This window comes from Epinephelus lanceolatus, chromosome 16 (genome assembly GCF_041903045.1).
Source record: "Epinephelus lanceolatus isolate andai-2023 chromosome 16, ASM4190304v1, whole genome shotgun sequence".
Taxonomy (NCBI): Eukaryota; Metazoa; Chordata; class Actinopteri; order Perciformes; family Serranidae; genus Epinephelus; species Epinephelus lanceolatus.
In genome coordinates, this window is record NC_135749.1 from 29,329,321 (window position 1) to 29,348,048 (window position 18,728).

At 38.4% G+C, this 18,728-nt stretch overlaps 2 protein-coding genes across 2 annotated transcripts; one reads left to right on the forward strand and one right to left on the reverse strand.

The window, feature by feature from the left end:
• Positions 1-45: 45 nt before the first annotated feature.
• mycbp (MYC binding protein) lies at positions 46-2,144 on the reverse strand. The gene is made up of 5 exons (XM_033637288.2): positions 1,952-2,144; positions 1,657-1,729; positions 1,480-1,528; positions 420-549; positions 46-328 (listed from the first exon to the last, which is right to left on the reverse strand). The coding sequence occupies exons 1-5, from the start codon at positions 1,964-1,966 to the stop codon at positions 287-289; spliced, it is 309 nt and encodes a 102-aa protein (XP_033493179.1). The 5' UTR covers positions 1,967-2,144; the 3' UTR covers positions 46-286.
• A 2,145-nt stretch (positions 2,145-4,289) lies between these two features.
• On the forward strand, positions 4,290-17,716 carry LOC117263689 (sialin-like). The gene is made up of 12 exons (XM_033637285.2): positions 4,290-4,445; positions 6,260-6,364; positions 6,965-7,115; positions 7,684-7,901; positions 8,684-8,917; positions 9,473-9,647; positions 10,573-10,691; positions 12,636-12,797; positions 13,428-13,560; positions 14,466-14,613; positions 14,990-15,080; positions 16,595-17,716. The coding sequence occupies exons 3-12, from the start codon at positions 7,028-7,030 to the stop codon at positions 16,760-16,762; spliced, it is 1,536 nt and encodes a 511-aa protein (XP_033493176.2). The 5' UTR covers positions 4,290-4,445; positions 6,260-6,364; positions 6,965-7,027; the 3' UTR covers positions 16,763-17,716.
• Positions 17,717-18,728: the final 1,012 nt, after the last annotated feature.

Genomic DNA, 18,728 nt, shown 5'->3' on the forward strand with positions numbered 1-18,728 from the left:
ATCAATTAAAATGTCCTTGAAAAAATTTAAGGCCAATCAAAAAAATTTATTTAGAAATGTATTTATTTCAGATGGGTGGCTGTGTGTGTAAGCGTATCCTTTGGTTGAAAACAGGAACAATGAGATTGCCAAAGCAAAAGTTGTTTCTTGTTATATAACAAAAGAATAGCAGTGATTCTGTGTTCACTGTACATCAATTTAATAAACATTTACATATTCTTCAAAAATTGCAATTGTTTAATTTTTTCTTTTAAACTCTAGACAGCGATGACAAAAATCCTTACTACTACCCTGCTCCCTCCTCAGGTGATGGTTCGTACTGCAGCAGCTAGAAAATGACATGAAGGCAGGTTAGAGGTCACAGTAGGAGTGGGACAGCGCTGTTTATCTGTAAATTTAGACTTTTACCAGTATCTCACCCTATTTCTCAGTTCTTCGTTCTCCTCCATAAGCAGGTTACATTTCTGATGTAGGTCAGACAGCTCCATACGAAGAGCCTCAGCGTCTGCTGGCTCTAAAGCAGCTGCACCGAGGTGAAGCTTTATGAAACTGTGGAGGTGGTTAAGGTCAACTATGCCCTTGATATTCAGACACAGAAACATATTGTTTTAACAAAGCTTATGATAAGTAAAATTATGATTTCTGTAAAAAAAAAACAACTCCTCTTACAAGAACAAGCTTCCTGTGAATAAAACTGGGTATGTGGAATTGTTTTTCACACCTTAGTCTCCTATACGGAAAAAATTATATAATCAATGAGCAATCAGTTTCCACATGACACATTTGTTCCAGACAGATACAAAACAAAAATGCAATTCTCTCACACCGGCTGCCTAAATTACAGATTTTAAACCTTTTTGTTTTCTCCCCAGCTGAGATTGCTGACATTTCAAAAGTACAAGACATCCTTTAAAAGAGGAAATACTGTGCTTTTATGTTATCCTGCCGTTTCTTCTCATAACAATACAACACAAGATATTTAAAGTTTAAAGCTCATAAAATTGATTGTTTTTTGTAAATATGCACTCATTCTGAATTTGATGCGTGCGACACTTTTCAAAAAAGTTGGGACAGGAGCATGTTTACCACTGAGTAACATCGCCTTTTCTTTTAACAACACTGAGTATGTATAGTATTTGGGAACTGAGGACACTAATTGTTGAAGTTTTGGGGGGTGCCTTACAGATTTGTCAACACAAAGTTTACTGTACCCCAATCATAAAGTGTGACTCAAAGGGCTTTACAAATAATAATTTCTATTTTATCTGTAAAACTCAATATCACAAATCGTAATTAGCCTCAGAGGGCCTCACAGCACACACATCCCTCTGTTCTTGGACCTTCACAGCAGGTAAGGAAAAACTCCCCACAAATACCTCAGGAAGAGCAACTCGGGAGGGATCTCTCTTCTAGGATGGACAGACGTATCATCATCTTTGACACACCAACACTTGTTTTTAACACTACAAATAAGGATACTCCAGTGCATTGTCAGGTTTGTCAGTCTCTTCATACAGTGACACTAAAACTGCAGAGAGAGAGACAAAATGTTGATGAAGCAGCACAGCAGGGATACTAGTGAAAAGCACATTAATGGATGTGTTTAACACCAGGCACTGGATGTACATTTACAGGATGAATAAGGTCTATACCTACCTCTTGTTATAGTGTCAAGAACTCCAGATTTTTCAAGGTATCTTCTAAACTGTTCTCTTTTTGATTCCGAGGCCTGAAACACAAGACAAATATTTGACTTAGACATGAGTTGGGAGCACAGGTCTGACTGGATTAATAACAATAGGCCTAACTATACTGAGGTGCGTTACTAACCAAGCTTCACGTACATTTCTGTGATGCTAGCTAGTTAGCATGTATGCTGACACGGGCAACTTTAACATTTACTGGGCGAAAATAATTAACAACTAAAGAGAGTATGTAATCTAATACTCACTCTGTAATGGGCCATGAATGCGACGATAGCTGTACAATTTACAGGTGCCTAAAGATTAGTGGCAGGTGAATAAACATGGAATTCTTGGTTGCTATATGTTTGCTTCAGTCCATACACACAGGAGGTGGATCCGTTGACATGACAACACCACAGCTTCTTCTTCTTCTTCTTCTTCTTCTTCCACCACTTCTTCTTCTTCATCATCTTCTTGGCACTTTATGACGGTTAGCAAACAACTTTATATTGCTTTACCGCCACCAACTGGTATAGAGTGTGGATAGGGATTCTATCTTAAATGTACTAACTCTGGTAACAAGAAGAAAAAAACTAATATAATGAAAATGTATACAAATAGATAAATAAAACTACATTCTCTCAATCAGAATTTTCTCCTAAGATATTGTAACAATGCTTGATAACATCTCTCAAATGAACTTCTCTGTAAAATATCTCTTGAATCAAAACTAAATGTTTTGTTTGAGCTTTAATATAAGTTCCCTTCTCTCGACCTCATATTTTTCACAGTAACGTAGAACATGTTCTGTTCTACTTGATTTTGGTCTTCATTTCTGTTTACTGAAAGGAACGGGTTTGTCAATATGATGAATTCATGTTGCCTCCTTTGCATACTTGTCGGCCATTTCATTTCCACTAACATTGTGTTTCGTCCCAACATCTGAATTCTGAATAGTGTTTGCTGTATTTCCAGTAAAATATCCTGTCTGTTTTCTGAATGATTGGATTTCATGCTGGTTATCGATGAACTGGAGTCAGAGCATATTATTGCTTATCTTTCATCAATATCACTTTATTCTTCATGTCTCATTTAAAATTTTGCAAAAAAAATCAACTGCTTGCACTAACTTACCAGGATGACCAAAAAAACAAGATGTTTTTAACTCCAGGATTTTGTTTTCAATTTTTAACCTTCAAACATCAAAGGGTACGTTTTAAAAATCTAACAACTAATTCATAGTGGAGGGAGGGTCATACATTTCCCCTTAGTCACTCAGGGAGATTAAGGGAAAAATACTGCAGCTTCAGGGGGGGTAAAAAAACAAAACAAAAAACAACGTCCCACTCCAGCAACTCCCCTCCTCTGATAAGTAAAGAACAGTCCCTTAGCTTCAGCATATTAAATAAACAACTTGGAAAAATAAGTACTACTGAGCATGAGTGAAAACAAATGTTGGTGTTTTTTTTTTATTTTAATTTATCCTTAGTCCTTTTAACCCTTATATGCATAAGTGGGGTCAAAAATGACCCCAGGGGTTGTTTTTCTTCAATATCTATGGAATTAAAAGTTTTTATCATTTCATATTCCAGGTATTCCTCATAAAATGTTTTTGACATGAGGCCATTTGCATTTAAAAAACATTTATATAGCCTACATTTTAAGAAATTGTTGTTTTTGTATCACTACCCCACTCTTCCATAAGTGGGGTCAAAAATGACCCCAAGCATTTCCTATGGAATATCAAGGGTTAGACCGAGGAATCTTTGATTCTTATCAACTGTGTCTGTCAGGTAGCCTGTACATTTACTGTTGCACTTACACATCTAATGCCAGCAGTCTCACCACCCAGGAGGATTTTTATACAGCAACGTATATCTAAGTATTACATTCTTGGAATACATATGACGTTATAAAATATGAACTTATTTTCCACATCCATGACTTTTGTGTGATAAAGTATAGTATTATTGTCATCAAATCAGCCTACTTTGTAGTTAGCTAACATTAGCTAACTAAGCTAGCTAGTGTTAGCTAACTACAATGTAGGTACTAGTTAGCTAACTACTATGTAACGTTAATGTTAGTACTGTATTACTGCATTTGTTGTGTAGCGATAAGCAGCCTTACTATGATATTTATAGTTTCCTTGTAATAAAATCTAACCCGTTAGGTAGCCTATTATACTATTATTGATTATTCAATGATGTCATTGTTAAAATGTTAATAAAAAGTGATAAATGAACATGTCAAACATGAAATCATTCTTTTGTTGACCAAAATATAATACAAATCATCATCTTCAACCAAAATTAAAGAAATTGCTTAAGTTTATCAAATAAAACACATTGATTCTAATTGGGGTCATTTTTGACCCCACTTATGGAAGAGTGTAGGTATCATGCATCTAAGGGTTAAAAACTAACTTTTGAAGCTCGAGACACAAACCGAGAGAGGAGGGCGGGACAGCCGTTGGTCATGTGCTATGACGTCATACCCTTAGCACAGATTTGTAAAACATACAAGCGAGCTTCACGGGACAGCCTAACAGTAGGCGTTTCCTATTCCGTGTTTATTCATCTGCGTTTCCTCAAAGCGTTGCTCATGTGACCGTTTTCCTCTGGTCGTGAAAACAGCAACACAGCTCAGTTGTTGTCTCGCCGGCTGTGTTAGAGACACGATATGACCCGGTTTATGTTTTATATTCCCATACGTTCAAGCTGCCTTAACCAAAAATCTCTGTGTAAAACCCTTCACAAGGTAAGGTGACAAAATATTCATACATGTTGTCGTCAAACAGGGATACACCAGTTATAGCAAGTTAACGAACAAGCTAAGCTACTGTAAACTGTTCAGGTTAATACTTACAGACCTGTCTAAAAGGTTTTTGTTGTATATCTGTATATGTCTGATACTTGGCACATAACAGAAACTGAGACGCTGGGAGACACAGCAAACCTTCTTGTGACTGCACATATGAATGTGCCATCCAGTGTCAGTGTGTGTCTATGGGAAGGAGGGAAACTGGAAAAACTGGCTGTGTGAGAAAACATCTGTGGCTCTTAATTACTGAGTGGCTAGTTTCCAGTTAGTTGAGTCAATTAAGGTGTGTATTACAGAAACACATCCTGAAATCTACTTTTAATTGTGCTCTTAAATGGACAGCTCACTGCTAAATCAAAATGACATATTTTTCCTTTTACCTGTAGTGCTGTTTATCACTCTAGATTGTTTTGGTGCAAGTTGCTGAGTGTTGGGGATATCGGTCATAGAGATGTCTGCCTATCTCCAGTACCCTATAATGGAACTAGATGGCACTCAGCTTGTGTTGCTCATAAATAGTTTTTCTTTTACTGGTAGTAAGAAGAAACTTTTTTTTATTTTGGGGTGAAATGTCCTGCTAAGGCAGAGTAACTCCAGTGTTTGTCTGGTATGTGCTGACCAACACATTTTTGTACAGATGTTTCATAGCAAGCATGATCAGGATTAGTTAGGATCAAAGGTTGACATATTCCTCAGACAAAAGGAAGACGTAACCTACTGAGATTGACTGGACAGACGAACTGTAGTGATAATTTCAGGGTCATTCACCATTGTTTTAACCGGTTATTGATACCTCAGACCAGCTGCTTCAGAGGACCTTTGTGCCCTTTATGTCCTGTTATGAACTCCGATAACACTGTATCTGCTGTCATGAAAAATTATTGACATCTTATGAAACCCAGCTCACCCACCCCAAAACCTTTGGGATCATTCACATCAGGATACTAACAGGTAGCTTGTGTTTTTCTCAGTTCCTCAATAATGATATTTAGAAGCAGCAACATCACGAGTTGCCTCTTTACTGCCCATCAAAGCTTTCCAGCAGGAAGCGTGACAAGTGAAACTCAGAATAATAACTCAGTATTTATATTCTGGCCTAAAACCTAAAACCTTCACAGGCAAATTCACTCTTAATGTTTATTACTCCCTGCTTTTTTAGGTCAGCACTGCCACCAGGACATAATCATGTTCATCATTGATCAACCTGTGAATTGTTTTCTCACTTATTATTTGTCAGAAAATAGTAAAATATTAATCTTGTTACTATCCTGAAATGTCCTTCGCCAAACCCTCCAGACTCAATTTCAATAAACAGTAATTTTATCGGCATAAAAAACACTTTAGTCAAAGTCGACAGAAACAAAATAAAATTTACAAAAGCCATATTGGTTTGTCTTTCAGTCGTTCCAACAATCACCAACTCTGGTTTAAAAAAAAGTCTGCTGCCACTACTGACAGAGAAACAAAACATCAGCACTAAAATGCAGTATCATTGGCAGATAACATCCCACTTCCTCCAAAAAAATGCTCAATATGCCAACAATACTGGGTGTTAATTAAATTTTTACTTCCGCTTAGTGGTTAAGGAAACAGTTTATAACAAATGTCACTCCAGGTCAGTGTGTTGTAGAGGTGTGCTGAGTTTCCACCTTGGTGAGCTTGAAAAAAAATGTACGTTAATGAAAGAGGGTTTTACCCAACAGTGAGAATAAAACCAGTCTGTGTTGTATGTAACCTTTTGTTGTTCACAGGTTCCAAATCAGTAAAGAGATAAACTCACGTTGAGTTTCATCGTCATCTTCATCACATGTCTTCCTCACTCTGCAGTGCATCCACTCTGAGCATCTGTGACCCTTGTGAGTGTTGGGGGTCAGTGACCTACATGTAATCTAACTAGTAGTTCTACAGTTTGCAGTGGTTTCCTGGTTGTTCAGCCAGGTTCATATCTGCATAGTGATTTAAGTAATTAAATTACTTTTTTTGGCATTTTTTTGTGTAGTTAAGTACAGAAATTAAGAACAGTTTTGTACAGAGCTGGGAAAGGGACGTGCAGAGAAAAAAAAATCGAAGGTTTAAAACAAAGATGTACTCTGGCAGATCTCACAAAATGTTTACTGACATTCCTGTGAATAGTTGGGTATTTTGGCTTAAATGCAGAGTGTCCACACGTATCAGACTCTTAAATTCAATGTTTTTTTAAACCCCAAGATAGACTGATTTTTAGACAGATCAACTTTTTCTTAGCTAACTATCTATTATTTTCCTATCTAACTTGTGAAATCAGGAAGTGCCGTTTTGTGTGTGTTTGTGTCAGTGTTATTAAGCTTTTTATCATAATCTGCTGATGTGTTGTGTCACTTGACTCGTCTTCTTGTACTAACTTGTCTGTCACGTGTTCATGTAACATCTTCTGTTTGTGTTTTTCTGAATACTGATTTTAGCCTTTGTCCATCCAGCAGATTTCCTGGACACCATGGCTCAGTGACAGAATTTCACAGACTTAATATTTCCCAGGTCAGATGAGTGCCATGCCGCCACCAAATGGCTACTCCATCATCCCTTCGGACGAGCGCGAGGACAGTGAGCCCCTCATCAAGAATGATGCAGGTGCGTTTATCTTTCTTATTAATTATTATCTTATTAATCAAGTCACAACGTCATGAACATCCATGATTTCCAAAAACAATTTGAAATGTAGACTCATCAGACCACAGCACACCTTTTCACTGTGTCAGTCCATCTCAAATGAGGTCGGGCCCAGAGAAGTCGGTAGTGCTTCTGGATGTTGATATATGGCTTTGACTTTGCATAGTAGAGTCCTAACTTGTATTTGTATATGAAGCAACAAACTGTGTTTACTGACAATGGTCTTCCAAAGTGTTCCTGAGTCCATGTCGTACTATCCTTTATACAATCAAGTCAGTTTTTTATACAGTGCCTTCTGAGGGGTCAAAGATCACAGCCATTCAGTGTTGGTTTTCAGCCTTGTCCCTTAAATGCAGAGAATTCTCTGGATTCTCTGAATCATTTGATGATATTATAGATTGTTGATGGTGAATTCTCTAAATTCCCTTTAATTCTGACATTAATCTGAAACATTTGAAATGATATTCACAATGACTCCATGCTCTCAGTCCAGACTGCATGTTAAAATCATTGTATTCTATGTGAACAGTTCCTCCTGTGTGCTGCTCGGCTCGCCTCAACCTGGCCTTCCTGATGTTCTTGGGGTTCTCCATGGTCTACGGTCTTCGTGTCAACCTGAGTGTTGCCATGGTAGCCATGGTGAATACCACTGATTCCAAACCAGCCCAGAACAGCTCCATCACCTCTGCCTGTCCCCTGCCAACAGGGACGGAAAACACCAGTGACACTTTACTACAACCTGAGGGGGTAACGTACTTAAAGAATAATCTTAAACATGTGTGTAGTTTGGAATGAAACACTTTTGATAGGGCACCTGCTATAAGATAACATGCAGTACGTAGATTTGTGTCTTTGAATTAAGTAAGTCTAAGGGTGTTTTCACACTTGGTCCTTTTTAAAGGAACCAAACTCAGTACTCTTAAAGTGGACCAAAAAGTGGACAGACAGAAAGGGGACTCAGTTCTTCTTGCATTCACATTGTCAGTTCATTTGAAAGAGGACTCAGTTCTCTCTCTGGTCCACTTCAGCTCTGATTGGTCCTCTTTCTGTTCACACTGTAGCCTATGTATAATTTATACTGATATAGTTTTGTTTTTACTTTGACTTGGCACTGCAGTGCAGTTATGAACTTCAAATTGGAGGAAAACCTTAACGTTTCACATTCCATCTCAGGCCCTTTGCTGCATGTCATCCCCTCTCTTACCTCCCATTTCATGCTAGACTTTACTATCTAATAAAGGCAAAAGTGCTAAAAATTACTGGTTTGACTGGAAAATTCCAGTCCAGATTTTTCCTTATATGAATGTTGCCTGAGACAGATCTCAATCCTATCTGCTTTCACCCTATTTACTAGGGATGCACCAATTTATCGGCAGAATATTGGTATCGGCCCAGAATCTCACAGTGGGTGCATCCCTGCTATTTACACATTTGTGATGAAGACAGACTGTATACAACCTCTATTGCCTTCGCTAAGTGGTGAAAACTGTTACCATAAACACTTCCCACTCTCTGTCCTCTTGTCCCAGGTCCCCCAGTATCCTTGGGACTCGGAGACTCAGGGCTGGCTGCTGGGAGCCTTCTTCTTCGGCTACCTGTGCACACAGATCCCGGGGGGCTACCTGTCCGGTCACTACGGGGGGACCATCTTCCTGGGTTTGGGTGTGCTGGGCACCGCGGTCCTCACGCTGCTCACCCCTCTGGCTGCCCAGATGGGGTCGTATTGGCTGTTTGCACTGCGAGCGTTGGAGGGCTTTGGAGAGGTAAGATTGTGTTGAGCAGGACACAGGAGGCTACTGTGTGTACAGTCAGTTTCACGACTTAGTACTTCTAGTTTACAATGCATAACCTTTTAAGGATGAACTTAACAACAATAATAGAGTTGTAGACATTTATTTGCGGATACATCTGGCAGATATTGTTTTTTTTAGTTAAATTCAACCATGACTGAGAATTTCATACCAGTTTACCAGTCTGTTTTGTTACTTCTACACAATATTCATGTAATTGTTCATTAATCTTTCTGGTCAGTTAATTCTTTTAAAGAGATTTTTAATCCTAATTTGAGAGTTTTTGTGAACATTTGTTTATCCTGTTCTGCTTTAGTTGCTTTTACACCAGAACTGAAACTAACAGTTATTTTCATCATTGATAAGACTTGAAAATGACTTGGTCTTGGTTTAGGTGGTCTTGACTACAGCACTGCAACACATCCACATTATTTATTACCAAGAATACTGATTGTGTTGGATGCGTCTTGCTGTTTGCCACACTTGTCTCACTCTCGTCTCACTGCCTGTCTCTCCATGTTTCTTCAGGGTGTGACGTTCCCAGCCATGATGTCCATGTGGGCTCGGTGGGCTCCTCCTCTGGAGCGCTCTCGCCTTATGTCCCTGTCGGGATCTGGGGGCAACTTTGGGGCCTTTGTCGCTCTGCCGCTCACCGGCTACATCTGCCAAACCTTAGGGTGGCCTGCTGTCTTCTACATCTGTGGTGAGGAGGGAAATACCCAAGTGCAATCACATATTCACATATAAAGCATGACATACCTCAGTCTCTCACAGGAAAGATGCCAGGGTGGTAGATGCTGCACAGTAAGAAATTGAAATTTGCAGAACACAAATTCCCTCTCTGATATGAATAAATAAAGTGAAACAAATTAAATGTGATTAAATAATTGTTGCTGCTGAATGAGCAATGTAGCTTAAATGTAAACACTCAGGGCATGTGCTTAAAGTAGCAAAGATGCAGAATAGCCCAATTATCTGCAGAGATCTCTTCTTCTGCCAAGAAGACTGCCAAGTCAGTGTAGCACCCGGACAGTCTACAGCATGGACCAGCTAAAGTTAAATTGTGCTAAATAAAAAGCTTATTACTTTATACACGATCCCAGGGTTCAGAAAAGTCTTATCTTGTGTAATAACATGTTTTTTTATCTGAATCTGCAGAGTAACTAGCGACAAAAGTTATCAAATAAATGTAGTTTAATATAAAATAGGCTACAATATCGGCCTCTGAATTGTGGTGGAGTTAAAGTAAAAGAAGCACATACCAAAAATCTAGTAAAGTACAAGTACCTACAATTTGTATTTAAATACAATACTTGAGTAAATGTGCTAAGATACTTTCCACTACTGCTGAAAAGTTTTGCTGTTACATGACAAAAACAATTTATGGATTTTATCTTTAATAGTGACTGTGCTACCTTATATTATAGCATTATTTTTGTTTGCGTTATGACAGTAGTAATATACTTTTTACGCTGATTGGGTTTCAAAAATATGTTGTTGTTTTTTTGATGCAAGATACATTTGGAGCAGTTTTATTTTATTATGGCATCAGGCATTCACTTTTAACCCTGAATACCAGCACCTTTCCTTTAATTATTCACCTCTTTGTCTGTCTGTCTGTCTTTCAGGGGGTGCTGGTTGCCTCTGGACCGTGTTTTGGTTTATTTTTGTATCCGATGACCCTCACACTCATCATCGAATCAGCAAAGAGGAGAGAGATTACATCATAAACTCCATCGGACCTCAGGTGCACATTAAACATTAACCATCACCTAATTCACTGTGTTGTGCATTGCTGTATTGCAGCTCCTCTTTATTGACAAGATAAAGAAATGATTAATATAAATACATTACACAGCAAATTATAAAATTATGAGTCCACTCCTACAGTTTCCCTGTATCGCCAGTTTGTATGGAAGCTGCCAAGAAGGTGATTTATGCAGCTGTTTTTTAGCCAAACGGTATGTCAGAAAGGGAGTTTTGGATGTATTGAACCTGACGCTGCATTTTGTTAGCCGTCCCTCTTCCCCTTATTCACTTACCCTCAGCCCTTGGTAATACCAAACAGCTTACGTAGCACAGAAGCCACTTAGAAAACACAACAAGAACGGGTGGAAGAGGAGCAAGGATTGAAATTGAATGCATCTGATATTTCACCCCAACTACCATGGATTGACCAGCTGAAGGCTTAGCAGTTTACTGTTTTTCACTAATCATCAGATATACCTGCAGACTCCATCATTTCAATGAGGCAACGGCATCTTCTGCTGATAGTTGTAATACGTTGGCAAGCAGCTGGTAATTAGCTGCATCAGCATCTGATGTAGAATTAGGCAATTATTGAAAGGGTCATTAATAAAAGACGATACTGTGAGTGTAGGGTTAGGCAAAAAGTTCTGTCAGGCCGAATGCACCCACAGAACAATTGAGAAGACACCAACCCTTTATCTCTTACTGCGTCTGCTGAAACCCTCCACCATCACAGCTGCAGTTACAAAGACCTTTTTCACAGCAGACATTTTGACATGTCATAATAGGTAAAGCACAATAACATTAATGATAACTGAATTTCATGTAGGGGAGGTCTTGGTATTGTGCTTGCTGTCTCACTGGAATAGCTGACTGGCACAATTAATGGAACTGAGCCATTGTTAATGTTATTAACTTCACCTGTGCTTTTCCTACAATGACAAGTCAAAGGTCTGCTGTGAGAAAGGTCCATTGCACATGTGTCATACCCTGTAGCTCCCATGAGGTCAAGAAAGCATGAGCCAGCCTTATGATATATACCTCTGGAGTGACCATCGGTCTCTGAGCGCTCTGAGTGTTGATGTCACAGTGTTCACTTAGTTCACTATGTTAGTATGGCGATAGCAGGGCCCCATCTTTGAAAAAATATTTCTTTTTGGAGACTCTAGGAGTACATTATCTGTTCCATCTGGTAAATTCCCATTCCTTCTCAGTTCACATATTATATGTCGGTCAGGTTTTAACCACTTAATTGTAATTCAAGTGCTGCTGTTGTCAATATTTGTAAAAGCTGTTTTTCCTCTCTCCTATCAGTGCCCTCTGTGTTAGACCCGATATTGCTATACTTGAGTCTTTTGTGAAATTTTGGTAAGATATTTTCTTAAGTGCTTCAAAAATCTCTTACCAAAATGTACTTAACTTAGTGCATGTCCAAAATATGTCAGTATGGTTGCCAATTTGTGGACCACAGTTTCATCAACATTTATTAATTATTTCATTTATTTGAGTATGTTGAGCCCATTTTAGCCACTATCTCTGGTGTCTATAAAAAAAACTCTCATTACTACCTTCCATCTGAATTCCCTCCAAGTATTTGAATTGGTTACTAAGTGTGAAATGTTGCTCTTAAATAACTCCTCAAACTTCCTGTTTTCCACACAGTTCCCTCTTTTTTTACTTTCTTTTCCCCTCAGCCGTCCTTTTGTTGTCCAGCTGTCTTTATGCCAACAAGTCAATATGTCTTAAATGAGAACATCTGACAGAATTGTCTTTTCTTTCTTTTCAAGGTATACTATGCAGGAATTGCATATAAATTCTGCATAAAATTTCACATAATACACCTTTAAACTTAAAGTGAAAGTTTCCCTCTTAGTTTATATTCTCCCGCATTTTTTGTTATATATGTGTAGTGTTTTCTCAAGATTTTGTCATCTATCTGCAGGGTACAGGTCATGGCTGGTCCGTGCCCCTTCTATCCATGCTGCTGTCGGTTCCTCTGTGGGCCATCATCATCACCCAGATGTGTGCACACTGGTCCTACTACACCCTGCTCACCTCCCTGCCTACCTATATGAACGTCATCATGCACTTTGACCTTAAATCAGTGAGGTTTTGATTTATTTGTTCCTCCATTTCATGTTAAAAAATGATGATAATCAGTAATCATACATAATGATAGAAAATAAATGATAATTATAATTGATGTACATCTCCATACTTTATAATAAAGGCAAAAAATGTAAATCTAATCTAAAAGAACAACATATGTGAAGGTGTTTAAAAGCGGCATCACAAAGTCATTATTCTGTTATTAAATAATGCTAGCTGTTTTCTGTCACTCAACCCAGTTTAAAACAGAACTGGGACAAATTTTGTACTAAGTAATTATTCTTTAATTTGCTTTTCACATATTACTTTTTGAGCTTTAGAGGCACTGGTAGACTGTTTTTTCATACAGAGCCAGGCTAGCTGTTTCTCCCTGTTTCCAGTCTTTATGCTAAACTAAGCTAACTAGCTGCTGTTTCATATTTACCGTACAGACATGAGAGACACATCAGTCTTCTCATCTAGCCCTTGAGAAAGACATTAAGCATGTCAAACATTAGTCTTTACCAAGATTTCATGACAAGGCATTGTAATATACTTACTTACTTACACATCACTAAAAACTGGATGAAGACGAGCAACATGTATTTACTAAATCCTTTGAATACAACTCTTTCTCTCTGTCCAGAATGGTTTCCTCTCCGCTCTGCCGTACCTCGGCGGCTGGTTGTTCTCAACGCTGTCAGGTGTCGTAGCTGACAGTCTCATCGAGAGGAGGGTGTTCAGCGTCACTGTCGTACGCAAGCTCTTCACAGTTGCAGGTAAAAAAAAAACTTCTCTCCTCCGAGCCTCTTTGTTTATATCTCTTCTGTACACCTGTGCTGCATGATTGCCTCTGTGTCAGGCTGAGCATCACAGGACAATGGCTATAGGTATGGAGGAAGTTAAGGACTCTGAGAAGTAATTAACATTGGACAGTCTGACGTATTTTCTAAAGTACAGCCTGTTTTCCACTTTTGACATTATTTTTTTGGCTCTGGCACAACGTGTGAACCTCCACTTCTGATGAACTATGTAGACTTATGTCTCTTTTTATAGAAACCCACATTGATCACTAAATATGGATATGAAAACACTGAAAGGTACAGCTCACCCCCAAAATCAAAAACACATTTTTTCTCTTACCTGTTGTGCTATTTATCGGTCTAGATTGTTGTGGTGTGAGCTGCAGAGTGTTGGAGATATCGACTGTAGAGATTTCTGCCTTCTCTCCAATATAACCGAAGTAGATGGCAATTGGCCTTTGGAGCTCACAGCAATTTCTCTTTCCAGAAATCATGGCACAGTTATTCAACATAATCCACAGACCTTGTTGTGAGCATTTTCATGTAGGAACTATTTTCTGTCCACCAAGCTGCACCTGCCAAATGTATCAGTGCACAGAAAGAAGTGTGCGACTACTGCTAGCTCATATACAGACACACGTGTACAGACTGAAATGAGAAACTGTCCTCCACACAGGCAGCGGTGTTGGGGTTTTCAGTCACCTATTACTATATTTGAGGGGAAACTCATTAATTACAGACCAGAAACCAAATTCAAATGTCTGTCATGACTCAGGTTTCAAATAGTGTAATGCTGCCCTCATCTGGTTTAGATCAAGTGATGTTTCTCAAAATACACTGGTATTTCCTCCTTTTTTTTAACATCATCCTCCTCTCTGCAGGTCTGTTGCCAGCAGCAGCTCTCCTCGTGGGTGCAAGTTACGCCGGCTGCAGCCACATCCTCGCTGTCACCCTCCTCACACTCTCCAGCACCATATCAGGGATCACCACCTCTGGATACTATGTGAACCAAATAGACATTGCTCCGCGGTAGGTATAACTGACCACACTCTAGGATCACGGTTGAATGTGGCCAAGCATGATGTCAGATCATTCAGTTTACAAAGATATAAAACAGAGAAAAGCAGCAAATTGAGACCTAAAACCAGAGATTGTTTTTTGCTTTTATTGTTGAGATAACTAAGAATCAGAATTTATTTCCTGTTGATCAACCAATTGTTTCAGTTCTGATGAAAACTTAGATGTATGAATAACCTAATGATGTGGACAGCGAAAACATCCAGTTTTGTTCCTCTGGACTCATAAATATTCATGTGTTATCAACTAAATTAAATGTAGTAACTGTATTAGGACTTTGTAGAAAGTAGTACATTTTAGGCTGATAACTACTCGCTCTCTCCTTCAGGTATGCTGGATTTCTTTTGGGAATCACTAACACTTTTGGGACCATTCCTGGAGTCTTGGCACCCATAGCTACAGGATACTTTACTGAGGATGTAAGTCAGTGGGGACTTCACTAAGGATTTGTTTGATCTCTTAAATTACCATGTATATACAGCATTTATATATGTACTATTTTTTCTGTTTTTACAGTGTGATATTAGTAGTTTTACTAAAGGTGTATTAAACAGGATTTACTTTTCATAAATATGCTTGCCAACAAAAGTTAAAGTGAAGCCAATCCCATATTCATTTTCATGTGGCATATTGCCTTGCTATATTCGCTTTTCTCAGCATTGTGTCTCTTAAGCCTTGTTTCCACCAAACAGTCAGGTCCAGTTCAGTTCATTTCGTAACACATTAGAATTGTTATTTTTCTGTTTCAACTGTGAAAAGTTTTGGATGGTACCAATAGAACTATCCCCATTTTTGGTCACCCCTCTGTTGGGGTACCTTGCACACTGATCTGGTCCTAAAGAGTGGAGCTAGAAACTCTGCAGTCCGTTGATTGGTAAACAGAGAACTATCACTCTTGCTCAGGGCTGAGTTGTGGCTGATTTTGGAGCTCATGTTCTGTTCATACTGTGACAAGTTTTTCATACATAAGTAAACTATAACTATAAAATGAAAGGATGTTTTGCTGCCTCTAGCAGCAGCTGTAGACTATGGAATTTTTCTTAATTCACCCTGCTGTTCAAAGGCTAATGCTTGCAGTGACCAGCAACTTTTAAGGTGAAACATTAAGTTGTAACGTTACTCAATGCCGAAGTTTAAAACATGATTCAATCAACACACATTAAATGTCAATGTGACAACTCTGACCATTCCAATCGTTTCTGTTGTCTCTGTTGAATGACATATGCTTGAGTGATGATTGGATCTTTAAAAACCAAGCATTTAAAAACTGTATATGAATTTTAACCGGCATATATTCTGTTTCCTCACTTGGAGAAAAAAACACGGTGGAGTGTGGTTCTGGTGCACTCCAGCAGCACCACACCCCTGTTCTTTCTAGACAAGGACTCAGTGCACAAACACACTATTTTTAAATATTCCACTGAGAAGAGACTCACTACAGGTTTCTTTTTTTTGGTTGTTGTTCTGAAAATGTCAGCATTCAACCCTGTTTTGTGGATCATAAACGCAGTGCAGACTTCCCTCTTCATCACCAGTAAAGAGGAAATACCTATGGTCTAGGAACACGTGCCTAGGACTTACTTTTGGTTCTAAAGGCAATATGCCAAAAGTTTTTAATGGAAACATGGCTTTAGATCCTTGCTGCTTACAGCTCAGCACCTGGCGACTACCTTGTTATAAAGCCCCAACCTCACCTGAGCACTGTAGGGGAACACGACTATAAACATCCAGAACACAGAAAATTAGAAAATACAGGCAGAGGGCAGAATCTCTGCAGTGAAATTCACCACCACACACTTTTAATGGGTCGTAAGGGATACTTCCTTAACCACTGGTAATTTATCAGGAGCAATTTGAAAAGCAACTCAACTCGCAATACTGTACATAACGGGTCACTGAAGTAATACACTACCTCTTCTTCTTTGGTTGTCAGCACACCCTGGCAGGCTGGAGGACGGTCTTCTGGGTGGCAGCTGGGATTAACGTCAGTGGCGCTCTCATCTACACCATATTTGCCAGTGGGAAGATCCAGCAGTGGGCCCTCACTGAGGAGGAGAGAGCAGAAGCGGAGAAACACAGGCGCAGGTCCATCTCCAGATAAAACATACAAAGGCAGACAAATACATCAGACAAATAAACAAAGATGGCATATGTAGTACAGCTTTTAAAGACAGCTGGATATATTTTAACCCAGAACACAAGACATTTAGATTACTACCACCATAAATTGATGCATAGATTATAGAAATATATGATTTACACTTGTTGTAAAGAATGTGAGAGGTGTACCTACAATATTATCAGCCAAGCATAGCGTAACATTCATATCAATTGACCAGGATAGTTTGATCAGGAATAATTTTAAGGAGTTTTTATTAATAATATTTTAAAGTTTACACTCAGGTGAGTATTTTAACTTATTTGTACAATAATTCCAACAAAAAGTATGTTGGCAAACATAGGATTTTTTAAGTGTTATTAACCATCTGAACATTGGCTGCTTTACTTACATCTGTGTCTGTTTTCTGACCACTTGTGGACTGTCCAGCTGGACCAAAAGAAATAAGCACTTTTCTGATACAAAAATACACCAAAAGCCTTACGTTTGATGACAGTTTTTTTCTGAAATAAACTTTTTAGATGTTTTTTATTTTATTGTTTTATCTTAAGAAAGATAAGAATCTTAATTTTCCTCCAGAAAAACCAAAGCACCTTCAAAGATTTTAATATTTTTTTCGTAAAAGTGCCATGAGCTATGAAAACCATTTTGATTTGCAGTGTTTTAAATCTGACATCATCTCTTCAACTACAGTATTTATTTTATAAAAAAATAAACAAGACGAAACACTTCTGCAGCTCATGCAAATACATCAAAGTGCACTGTGATTGTAAAGCTATGATGTTTTAAAACCAATGCAATAACTCATTTACCTTCTCCATGCATTGAAAATGTGTGAGATTGTAAAAATGTCAAATATGTGTTACTTTATAATTTTTTAGAAAAAACAATCAAGTTTGTTTTACTAAGTAAAAAACTGAAATTTGTGGCATCTGAGTGGAGTCTCTTTCTCTTTGTGTTTGTTGTTGTAGATTGTTGTAAACTTACTTAACACAGAAAATGTGTGTGTGCATGAAGCTCAGATCAACAGGCAGCTCCTAACACTTTTCCACCAACTTGGAACTGGTTGTGTTCCAGTTCCTGCATCTAATTTTGAACTGTTAACAGTATTTTGACCAAGATTAAATTGGTACAGAACCCAAAAGGTTGGTTTCCAGCTGGAACTTAAATTAGCAGGTTTTCCTTAACCTGAAGTGCTAACTGTGATGACATCAATGGGCGTGTCATATTGTACAGACTGGAAAGAGTGGATGGAGAAGGCAACAATGGACAAGTCAAGTGAGAAATCGTCAGAAAAGAGGAGAGTGCAGTGGTCTTGTTAATAGTTGGTCTATGCTTGGTTTTCGGATAAAACATACATCTGTAATAACAGAACAAAATCTTGCAGGTTCTTCCGATGTAAATAATGCAACACCCTCTGATGATGACGCATCCTTGGTTGTAATGGTCTCGCCAAACACTGGTGGAAAGGTGAGCTAGTTTGCTAGATAGCACCAAGGTCTCAAAAATCCTGAATGGAATTAGTTCAAGAACCAGAGCTTATTTGGTGGAGAAGGGGTAAAACTGAGGCAAAAAAACAACAACATAATTATAAGATCTTTCTCTTTTACTGAACTAGTCATATTGAGGTGATGTGTCTTTTGCTGCTGCATCCAGATGTCACAAAAGTTTAGTTGTTGCAGCTTTCTGTGTGCCATCATGACCTAAAATGTACAAAAGTGAGGAGATCGGCATTACCTAAAGTCTACTAATACAACCCTACACACCCCAAAATACCACATAGCCTTTACATTTTATGTCATGTAACTGTTGGACTCTATTTTGTCTTTTTTTTTTATCACCAACACAAAGCTCTAAATGCTGTTTAAATAGAAGGATGTGATGTTAAATGCTAAAACTTTTAATTTTAACTAATTTTATTGGCCTAAGAACACCAAAATTTAAGAAC

Coding starts and splice junctions, on each gene's coding strand:
- LOC117263689 (XM_033637285.2), top strand. CDS start 7,028: ATGAGTGCCATGCCGCCACCAAATGGCTACTCCATCATCCCTTCGGAC. Junction 10,692..12,635: donor TAAACTCCATCGGACCTCAG/GTGCACATTAAA, acceptor ATCTATCTGCAG/GGTACAGGTCATGGCTGGTC. Junction 12,798..13,427: donor TGCACTTTGACCTTAAATCA/GTGAGGTTTTGA, acceptor CTCTCTGTCCAG/AATGGTTTCCTCTCCGCTCT.
- mycbp (XM_033637288.2), bottom strand. Junction 1,529..1,656: donor TCTTGACACTATAACAAGAG/GTAGGTATAGAC, acceptor CTCTCTCTGCAG/TTTTAGTGTCACTGTATGAA. Junction 550..1,479: donor AAACCTGACAATGCACTGGA/GTATCCTTATTT, acceptor CCACCTCCACAG/TTTCATAAAGCTTCACCTCG.